At 41.4% G+C, this 11735-nt stretch overlaps 1 protein-coding gene across 1 annotated transcript; it reads right to left on the minus strand.

The window, feature by feature from the left end:
• Window positions 1-1722: 1722 nt before the first annotated feature.
• LOC104031379 (biogenesis of lysosome-related organelles complex 1 subunit 4) lies at window positions 1723-8850 on the minus strand. Its single transcript, XM_075705041.1, has 5 exons — window positions 8620-8850; window positions 8078-8149; window positions 6950-7051; window positions 6092-6226; window positions 1723-2677 (listed from the first exon to the last, which is right to left on the minus strand). The coding sequence occupies exons 1-5, from the start codon at window positions 8848-8850 to the stop codon at window positions 2579-2581; spliced, it is 639 nt and encodes a 212-aa protein (XP_075561156.1). The 3' UTR covers window positions 1723-2578.
• Window positions 8851-11735: the final 2885 nt, after the last annotated feature.

An 11735-nucleotide genomic window follows, 5' to 3' on the forward strand; every position in this document is an offset into this window, starting at 1 on the left:
GTACTTTTATAGCATTTCCTTAATAAATCTTCCTTCCAAATCTTCCATCATTTTCAGTAATAAAAATATTTTGGAGCATTTCCAACATACAACTATACTAGTTATAGGAATTGCATGATTTTTGTTTGTGGTGTGCTTTGAAGATATAACTTACATTTTCCATACAACTGCTTAACATAAATGCCCACTTCAGAATATGGGAATTTTTTTCTCTTATTAATATGAACAATATTGCATGACAAATACTCAGCTGTATAAGCTTGCTGAGATCGGTACTATTTTAAGTCATATCATCTGTTTAAAAATAACTGCATTTTAGCTCCATTCATCAGAGGGCGAAGTTGTTACTTAAGCAGTTGATTCATTTAACTAGAAAGCTGTTCTAAAGTTACTTTAAAATTTTTTGTAATGTCAGTATTTGTGTGTTTAAGAGTATTTAGCTGTAGCCTTATGTTGCTACACGAAGTTATAGGTATGTCATTTCATTAGGTTTCACGGAGCAGTGCTAAGCCTTCAAGGATTATTTCTGCATCAACCAACAGGTACCACACCTTCTGGAAATGCAACTGTTGCTGCAGCAGAATACCTAAATAGCAAAATATTTATGAAAGCAAGGAGTATGGAAGGCGAGGGGGGAGCCCTTCTTCAAAGTCAAATGTCTATTGTGGTTTAGCCCCAGCCAGCAACTCAGCACCACGCAGCCGCTCGCTCACTCCCCCTAACATGATGGGATGGGGGAGAGAATCGGAGGAGTAAGAGTGAGAAAAACTCCTGGGTTGAGATAAGAACAGTTTAATAATTGAAATAAAGTAAAATAGGAATGATAATAAAAACAATATAATAATGATAATATTAATGATATACAAAGCAAGTGATGCACAATGCAATTGCTCACCACCCACCGACCGATACCCAGACAGTTCCCAAGCAGCGATCGCTGCCCCCCGGCCAACCCCCCCCCCAGTTTCTATACTGAGCATGACATCATATGGTATGGAATAGCCCTTTGGGCAGTTTGGCTCAACTATTCTGGCTGTGCCCCCTCCCAGTTTCTTGTGTACCTGGCAGAGCATGGGAAGCTGAAAAAGTCCTTGACTAGCATAAGCAGTACTTAGCAACAACTAAACCATCAGTGTGTTATCAGCATTATTCTCCTACTAAATCGAAAACACAGCACTATGCCTGCTGCTAGGAAGAAAATTAACTATCCCAGCCAAAACCAGGACACTGTTCCTTTCTGCACATTTACATTTTTCTAGACTCTTTATGTTAAAATTCAGGTAAGTTTTACATTAGAACTGCTTTTGGAGCCTGCTGATTTTGACTTCACAATCTTTGTTTTAATTTTACTAAATGTTGCTTCAGGTACTGTTTAGAACCTGGTCCCTGCTGCTGTTGGGAGACAACCATATGGTTTTCAAAGCTTTAACAATTAATATATGATCCTTGCTCTACAACTGCATACCTTTTTCTGTGCTTGCAACATGAAAATCAGCAGACATGTCATCATTTCCCTAATGCATTCCTTATTCCTCTGAAATTTGGATAGTTGCAGTGAGTTATATTGGCCACAAAACAGCAGTGTAAAATTGTCGTTCAGAGGAATACAACAATTTATGATTAACGCCCGCTAGGTATTATATGAGGCCATAAGCAAAAAGGTTCTCAGAAACAATGGTGCAGTTCAATACTGTCAGGTGAAATGCAAGACCACAACAGGGGTTAGATCGCTATTAGTTTATTGATAATACACTCACACTGCCATCAACGCGCAGAGCCCCAGTAACCGCACGGAGGGTTGCGAGGGAAAAGGGGACAGTCTGGTCAGGTGCCCGATTGAGGCTCAGTCCAGGGACGTCCCTGCCTCGACTTAGATACTTTTTGACAGAGGTTATATGTACATATATCATGCCCACCTGATTACACATCAAACAATACAATGCTGCAACAATTAGAAGCTCAGGTCACTGTGACCTGATGATCATCAGTGCGGGCAGGATGTTTGCTTTGTGAACTGGGACTAGATCATGTGCATTAAGCTATGCCCTTGACTCCTCGACGATCTTCCAAGTCCTGCCCTTGCAACTTGCACATCCCAATGTGGTGCATTTCTCTGTAAAAACTGCAGTGACCAGGTTCCAAAACTTGGAGTAGATGATTTTATGCATAGTTTTTCTTTCACCTCAGTCAGTACATTGGGGGCAGGGGGGAAGACATCCTTGTGGTATAGCTATTTACACTTGCAGCAGCACAGATATTTATGTGTTAAAAGATGCATATATAAAAGTATGTTTCCTATTATTCCCCTATTAAAAAAAAAAAATCAAATTCAGAAGTACTCTTAAGTTCCTTCCCCACTATAATCTGAAAATTTATACTGTTTTAGGAAGACTTTTGAAATAACGTACACAAACAAAGATTACCTGAAAATACTGCCTGAAGGAAGACAATGAGAATCAGTATGGCAATATGCCATCAATATTGCTCAGAAATGCAGCTATTTTGAGGTTAGCATTTCTTTTGTTCACTTGGCTGTCTCTATTCTGGCTGATTCATATCAATCCCAAAGCAAAAATCATCAATAAGGTGCTTCATTAAGACACGGAAAATAGTCTTCAGTCTTGAAGAGGACTGGAGGTTCGTAGAGGGTCTGTTGCTGTCGTGAGGAAGATGATTTCTGCAAATTAGATAAGTTTATTTTTCGCCGCCTTAAAAAAAAGCAAGTTTTAAAACAAAGCCTACAGAGACAAAATGCAAACCAAGAGAAGTTTTAGAGGCATGTCTCCTTAGTTGGGCAAATTTTTAATCATAGTTCAGATGGGTCTGGCATATTCTTAATGTTAGTGAAGAAAAGCAGCCTTTGACTTTTGCCATTCTATCACCTGAACAGACGCAGTCCTGGAAAGTGTATGATACGCCAGCTTTGCAGGAGCCAAACGGCTAATCTTTTCCAGCTGATGGTATAGTCATTGTAACCTTCCAAAGCCATATACTTTTACCTTTCCTGCTCCGGCCTTTGTGTTCTCCTCAGCCACTTCCTTTGAGTTAACCCTAGCCTGTGTTCTCATTTACTTAGTTAAAAAAGTCTTCATATGGAAACACACCTAGCACATGTTTCTTTCGAGAAGGTTGCTGCTCCATCAAGTGTATGTTAGAACATACGTACTATGACGTACCACTAAAAATAATGTGTTAGTGGACTGGAAAAGAGCTGTTAGACTGTTTTTCAGGAAAAGTGTAATGTTTCTTTTAAATATTAACTGTACATTGTTTTGCTATACCAGGTGGCTCATTTAAAGAGACAACAGCAAGGACCACTACTGACTATTGTGTCAGCCTTCCTGCATGTAAATAAAGCTGCACTGCCACACAGAGCCAGTGCATGTTTTCAATATATGGTCTTAAATAGAAGGCTCGAAATCAAGACTTCATTCATTGAAAATTCTTTTGGACTCATGAAAAGATTTTGATGAACTATTTTGCAGAGCTCTCAGTCAGTTTGTCTGCAGAGTTCTTCAGGTACTTTTCTGCCTGTCTGGGATGAGGAAATTAGAGTCTTCACCAATAATAAAGTTAAAAGCATACCAAATATCATTAGTATACTTGGAGTTTGTAATGCTTTTACAGTACCAAAATGAAGATATAATTAAGCATACCTACAAAACAGCTAAGTGGAATTCTTCCAATATTCAGTCGAGCTGCATACTTGTACTCCACATGAAATAAGTACATATTCTCCCATTATATACAAAATTGCTGATTTATGACATTTAAATTGTGTTTGTCTTTAACTTTACGATACCACTAATTTCTCTGAAATGTTTGTTTTGCCATTCAAGTTGTAATGAAATAAAAAAATATAAACAAAGATCAAATCTATATGGTGGATATCATCAGTGTTCTCTGTATCAGAAATTTTGCCAAATGTAAAAACAAATTTTGAAATCAAAGTTCTGTTTTTAAAAATTATTTCCTGTCCTGTACTGCCCTAGGAGAAAACACCTTGCAAGCAAGGGAAACTAAGGTCACAGGTATTCTGCAACTCATGACACTGATTTAAGAGGCACTATATTTGCCTATGTGCAAGAAGGGGAGAATTTCAATCCAGTGAGGAGATTCATAGGCAGGCATAGTACCCACAGTTGCCTAAGTACACATTTATGAATAGTTATGTTTGCAGCTGCTTAGCAGACATTTTTACCTTTTGGGAGAGTCTACATCCTTAGTGATATTAGAAGTCTTACAGTACTGTACTTTACACTGCCTGGTATTCACAAGGGAAGAACTTGGGGCAAAATCTGAAAGTGAGATTACAAATACACAGCTTAAGAAATACAAAATATATCCTTTGTGTGAAGAAACAGATACATTTAAATGTGAAGAGAGTGAGGGCACTTGACTAAATCAAAATTGTAGCAGGAAAATGCGAACTACAGCTACAGTGAAAGTCACAATACTGGTACAGCCTTCTTTTCTAAAGGGCTGACGTATCGAGTGAGCTAACTGAGCATTAGGCATGAGGAGAAATCTCTGTAGGCATTTTCATTCAGACATGCTTGTGTTTACTAGTGAAAATAGATATTTTACTCTGCAATGCTCAGTACGTGTGTGGAACAGTGACCTGCCTGTTAGTTAATCAATTAGTACCAGTAAGTTCTGAGGACTGATTTTATTGCTATCCATACTCAAACCAAGAAACCACTGGACATGCCAGGTTCGGCCTGCTGACACTTTCAAAGACTTTTCCACCTTTTTAATTGTGGAAAAACTGCTAAGCTGACAAAGTGTTCCCATGCACTAAAAAAAGCACTTTATTAGAACTTTCAAACTTTTCAATTGAAGATTATAATTCTGTATTTGACAACTGTTTTTAGCAACAAAATGGAAAATACTGTTGAATATTCTTCAAGACAATTGCTGCAGTTGTTTGTTTTTGCAATTGGCCCATAAATAGCAGCTTTGTGTTGCCTTTTTTTTTTTTCTTCAGAAAAAGATGACATCACTAAATTTCAACACCAAAGAAAATGACAGAATGAGAAGTTAACTAACTTAAAGACTGCACAGGAAATAGCAGTGAAGAACAGGTTTCCTGAACTGAGTCTTACCAAGACACACTCTTTTTACAACCAATTTTTCTCTGCTGTCACATGTGCTTGCAATATGTAGAACACAAACACTTTAACAGTCACAGCCATCTCCCTCTTCCACTCTGCAAACCTCCTTTATTTCAGCATTCTCACCAGTATTATGATACAGAATGCTGAGCTAGTACAGGACAAATACAGGAAAAGAGAAAAGAATCTGGGAGCTGACAAGATGCAAGGAGGAGGGCTTATAAATGGTGTATTGGCAGGTGATGCCAAGAAGCATCAGGTGGTTCAGAAGTTTGGTTTGGGGTTTTTTTTTGGTGTTTTGTTTTGTTTTTTTTTTAAACCCAGAAGATTATTTTAAAACTAGGGCATTTTTTAATGCCCTATTTAAGGCTAGGTATGGCATCTCTTTGAACCATACTAGAGAGAGCACTAACAAGTCTTCTGTACAGAAACAGTCCACATGTAGTAATGTGGAAAGGTAGAGAAAAACTACACTTTTAGAAAGTTTAACAAGGTGCTTACATGATTACTGAACTGTGTGGACTGAATATAAACAGAACATTTATTTTAAAAATATTGTGCAATGTACCTTTCATTTCCTTTTTTGGTAACATTTTTGCAGTGATATTCTTAATGCAGTATGATCCTTTAACAGCATTGTCCGTACAGGCTCTTCCTACTTGTTTTGCATATCAGCAGAGATCAGGGGTGCTTTAATATAATGACTTGTTTATTATGTGCACTTGTTTGTGCTCTTCACATTCCCTTCTTCATGTATTCAGCCTTATTTTGGAAAGTTACACAAATCCTTGTAAGAATTTGTGATTTAAGTGTTTTTTTTTTTTTAAGGTCTGAGAACTTTGCAAAAATGCTAATACAGTATATGAAAGTTTTACAGTTAAATTCAGATATATGTGCAACAAACAATGTTATTTTAATCACCCACGCTGGTAAGCAGAGCAACTAAGCTGGTCACATGATGGCACAAGCTTACTTACGTTAAGGAAGGATGGTATGCTGATTGTGTGCAAGATTTTCTTGAACGCGCTCGGAAAAGCTCCAAGGTCTGTTTCTGCCTTTGTGACCCGTTCTTCCAGTCCAGCTACACTATTTCCAATCATCTTCACAAAAGCCTAGTGTGAAAAAAACAAAAGAAATCCCATTTTTTCACTAACAAATTGAAACAGGATTGTGTATTGCATGACAGTGCTGAAAAGTTCCATTACTTAAATGAGGAGTCAAAACTCCATGCTCTATTTCCCTTCCATCTACAAGCCCATTTTGCTAAAAATTACTTGAGATACTTAAAAGGCTGCAAAAGCAGGTTAAATCTAATAAAACAATCAGTCTTCCTTTTCCTGTTTGCTTTTCAAATAACTAATTTAGACTTCTATCTGCCTTTCTACTAAAAGTAGGACCAAGGATCTGAATCATAGTTTTGAAGCTTTACCAGGGATCAACAGACCGCTCATTCTGCTAGTCTCTGAATAGCTCCCAAGACAGTAACTTTGAAAGACACTATAAAAAAAAAAACCCAACCAAAAAGAAAAAAAACTGGTAATATTACTTTCTGAAAAAAGAAAGATGGCTGCCTTGCTTCAAGCAGTAAATAAAATAAATAATTTTTTTTTTTTTATAAAAGGCGTTTTGTTTTAGAATGCCCATAGTCTCCAGAAATTCTTAATAAATTGTGTTCTCTTCATTAACCCTGAAGTATTGAACCCAGGTTGGACATGGAGAGCAAACCGGATCTGAACCCATTGCATGTGCACAAGACACACAATTAATTACAGCATATCATTGATTCTTTCCCCTATTGAGAAACAGAATACATACAGAAGATACCAAAAACATACCTCTAGTTTGTCAATCTTCCTGTATATCTGTCTCATTTCTGTAGCTTTTGTGTAAATTTGAGGTATACTTTCATTGACAACTTGAGAGGAATCACTTCGAATCTAAAATGATTCAAAGAAATAACACAAAAGTCAATGAATAAAGAAAAATGTTAAGTAGTAGATTTTATTCTGGAAACTAGAACTGTGCTGTAATTAACAGATTAAAACTCGCAGTTGAAAAATACTAGATTAGTATTAGTATAAAAATACTAGATTAAAACTAATAAGCTCACTTCTTTGTACAGTTTAGTAAGTGCCTTTGAACAAAATTTAGTTTGCATAGGCAAATATTTACCTTTATAATTATATTAAAAATAGGCTGCCTCAGCATTATCAGAGCTAAGAGATGGAACACTTCCCAAGACATGCTAAAGAATCAAATATAATAAACTAAAATTTTTACTTAAATTTTACTACCTGTACGTTTCTAAAAAACGTACGTTTTGCTAAAAAAATAAGCTAGGCCACAGAACTTTTTGTTAAAAACAAAAAAGCGCCAAGCAACAACCAGTAAAGTTCCCCTTAGAGGAGTGCAGCAGAAACACATGTACTATACTTTAAAAGACAGCCTGTATACCAGTATCAGCTCATAGAAACTTTCCATTCCATTTCCCTGTTTCCTCCCATGTGAAAGTGAAAACAAAGCTGCCTTTCTGATGAAAGGATAAGAAAGGGCCCTCTAAAGACAAAATAGCTTTGGAGGTTTGGCAACTCTGATTAGATACTTTGATTACAAAACCCAGAGAAGATGTCTTTATGTATTTTAAAGGAGAAGCAGAATTGTCCTTTTAAGCATCTATCATTATGCCATTCAAAACTGGATTCCATGCATGTACATGGACAAATATACAAACAGAATTATGTAAATATGCAGTTATATAGCTATATGGGCATATTTATGAAAATAAATATGAAAGTTCAGTAGTTTTCAACCACGAGTTATCTAATTATCGAGCGTGTTTTCATACCGGAACCCGTCTGCCTAGACCAAAAGCTGCTTCCCACCTCGTGTTTTTAAATGAGACAGAGTGCATCATAAACCGCACTCTGACTTCAAAAGCACAACTACATGCAAGTTATACATACCATGTCCAGCATTCCCACAAATTCATCCACTCTGGTCAGCAAATCTTCTAGACTCTTGTCTAAGCTTTCTATCTGCAAAACAGAAATCCTTTAAAGGTAGTTGAAAACACAGCCCCCCCCCCCCCCCGCCCCAGATTCTCCCAAACAAAACCCCCGAGCAGAGAGGCCAGCCAGGCGAACGCCAGCCGCAGAGCAACCCCACCGCTTCGCCGCCTCTGGGCTGCGCCAGGTGCAGCTGAGCCGGCGCACCGGCACGCCTCGGCTTGCACCGAACCGCACCGGGGCCCTGCGGCCGGCGCGGCCGAGCCGCCCCGCTCCAGAGGAGAGCCGCCCCGCTCCAGAGAGCCGCCCGCCGCCGCCGCCCCCTGCCCCCGTCCCAGCCGCCGCCCGGCACGGCCGGGGCTGCCTCGCTCCCTGCGCCCCACAGCCGGCGGCGGGGCCGGGCCGCTCGCCGGGAAGGGCCCGCCGCTGCCCGCTCGGCCCCGCGGAGCCCGGCAGGCCCGGCCGCGGGGGCGGGCGGTGCGGAGGCCCCGGCCCCTCACCTGCTCGCTGAAGAGGCTGCGGTCGGCGAGCAGGTAGGCGGAGTAGGCGGCGGCGGTGGCGCTGAGCGAGGCCTCCGAGGCGTCCTCGTCCTCTAGCTCCCCGAGGCCGGAAGCGCTGCTGTGGCTCTGGGAGACGTTCCCGCTGTCCGCGCCGGGGCAGGCGCCCGGCGGCTCGGCTCCGGCCCGCTCCCCGGCTCCGGCCCGCTCCCCCGCTGCCGCGGCGGCCGCCATGGCCCCGCCGCCCCCGGCCTCCCTCCCCCCGCCCGCCAGGCGGCGCCGCCGCGCACGTGAGCGGGGCGGGGCCGGCGCAGGCGCGCTGGCGGTGGGCGGAGCCGGGGCAGCCCCGCCCCGCGCTCGGGGGGGCAGAAGGGGAGAAGATGGCGGCGTCTGCCGGGGTTGGGGCTGGCGGAGGGTTTGGCCGCCGGGGAGGGCTAGCGCGGCTCCCGCTACCAGCCGCGTTTAAAGCCCCGGTTCAACAGTCTAATCGCGTACCCGAAGGCGCCTCCATACGCGAAAGCTAAATTCCTCGCTCTCGTTTCCACACACGGGTTTCTGCCGCTCGCAGCCTGAACTGGGGAAGGGGTTCGTCCTAAACAGACACCTGGTACGAGACAACTTCAGCTATCACTGTGGCGAATGCAAAAATAGAAGCTTTCTTTGTGTGTGTGCGTGTGTGTGTCCGAGTTGATGCAAATGAGCACTATCCTGGTTCCGGCTGGGATAGAGTTAATTTTCTTCCTAGTAGCAGGCACAGTGCTGTGTTTTGGATTTAGTAGGAGAAGAATGTTGATAACACACTGATGGTTTAGTTGTTGCTGAGTTCTGCTTATGCTAGTCAAGGACTTTGCAGCTTCCCATGCTCTGCCAGGTGCACAAGAAACTGGGAGGGGGCACAGCCAGAACAGTTGATCCAAACTGGCCAAAGGGCTATTCCATACCATATGACGTCATGCTCAGTATAGAAACTGGGGGGGGGTTGGCCGGGGGGCAGCGATCGCTGCTCGGGAAACTGTCCGAGTATCGGTCAGCGGGTGGTGAGCAATTGCATTGTGCATCACTTGCTTTATATATTATTGTTATTATTACTACTACTATTTTATTTCATTTCACTTATTAAACTGTTCTTATCTCAACCCAGGAGTGTTTCTCACTCTTACTCCTCCGATTCTCTCCCCCACCCACCGGGGCAGGGGGTGCGCGAGCGGCTGCTTGGTTGCTGGCTGGGACTAAACCACAACAGCACACACCGTCTGCAAGCCTTAAACATTATGGCGCACAGGGTTAGCTCCGAAGCTGATACATCGATACTTTGCTGTTCTCAGCTTGTAATCGAACTCCCAGGTACAATACTTACACACTGACAATACTTCCACACTGCTGAAACTTACGTTTCCTACGCCCCGGGATGAATTAGCTCGAAGAGCGTGGATATTTTGTGCTAATGCACTTAATTTGGGCAGTCACCGAGGGGTCTCCAGGCCAAGACGTGCAGCGTGGCAGCGTATCACTAAGCCAGAGGTACAGTGGGCTTTTTCTGAGGAGCCAGAACTACCCCAAGTCCTCAAAGCCACGAGGTTCAAAGCAAGCCGTGCTACGAGGAGTGTAGCAAACTACTTGGTTCCCCTGGGAATCCGTGTAACAGTACCCTTAGTAAAAGCAGTACTGGGAAGAAAACATCATAGAAAGAAACTTGGTACCAGTAACAACAAGCGGAGGAATCTAAAGCATTCTATCAATCTATCAATTCTATCAATCAAAGCATTACTATAATGGTTACGTATTTGAAGAGTCATCAAAACCAGGTATCTTGTTTCCACAGGGAAGGGAGATACTTCTAGGGAAAGATGTGCTTGAGCATAGGGGAAACGATATAGCATAGAAGTACGACAGTGCACATTTTATTGCAGACAGGTCACATTTTCATCAATTAAATAAGGTAAAATGAGTAACTCCAGCCAGACAAATCCACTTACTCATTAAAGTAGTCTTATTTAAGGTGTAACAAAATTTTCCTGATAAGATGGTCTGATTGACTGAAGCACACCCAGCTCTTCATTTTTTTTTTACTCCACCAATAATCAGATTTAAAAAAAAAAAAATTAAAACCTTTGGTAAAGTACAAACACAGTTTTAAGACGAACAGGGTCAATGTTCTATTCTTACTGTGCTGGGAAAAGTAAGTGTACAGCTCTATAACTGCTGTGATACCTAGAAAAGGTTTAATTAGAGTAAGTGAAAGAATTTTAAAATAAACTTTTATAGCAAATCTAGAAGAAATAAACTAAGTTCAACATCCCAAACACATTTAACAATGAGCAGAAGACTGGTTGTTCCACAGGTATTCTAAATTAGCGACAATGAATTAGTCCGCACATCCTTTGTCCAGCCATTACAGATTCCAAAATGGAATGTAATTTTTTTCAAACCAAGACTTCTGAATTTTCATATCCGTACAATATTTAAGAAATGTCTATTCCACCATATAAAAAAGCTTTAATATACTACAAAGTTAAAAACAAAAAGAAAATGACACAAGCTAAAAGTAGAAAAATACACTGTAAAACATTTATATTTTGTTCCTTACACTGATCAGGATATAACAAAATATTTTAGATTAGACCACTTCCATAATTCATGGCATTTTCAGAAGCAGACAGTTATTGACTCAACAGTCACTGGTTACCCACTAGCCAGCATCCAGTGAAGATGCCTGACCATCGCAAACATCCAGTATATTTTAAGTTCCTAGAAATCCTGTGTAGACCTTAAGCTTTATGATTACTAGAAGAGTCCAGAAGTAACAGAACTATTCTAAGTTAGGTGTGACAGTCAGTTAGCATCCCTCCTCTGTATAGCAATCAGCCAATCTTTTGTAAGGAAAGACCTTGTGGATTTAGGTTGCCCCAAATGTACAGCAAGGACTTGCGTCAGCTCTGAGGTGAAGGGGGACAGTCCTAGCACACTCTTCCACTTTTGTTGCCTTCTCGCTCACAGCCCTAAAATTCACATGAACCATGATGTTGAAAAAAACAGAGATGATGGGGGGGGGGGGGGTGGGGTGGGGAATGGACTTTGGAAGAGAGGTATTATCTAATAAATATCGAAAAAGAATACAT

This window comes from Pelecanus crispus, chromosome 2, assembly GCF_030463565.1.
Source record: "Pelecanus crispus isolate bPelCri1 chromosome 2, bPelCri1.pri, whole genome shotgun sequence".
NCBI lineage: Eukaryota > Metazoa > Chordata > Aves > Pelecaniformes > Pelecanidae > Pelecanus > Pelecanus crispus.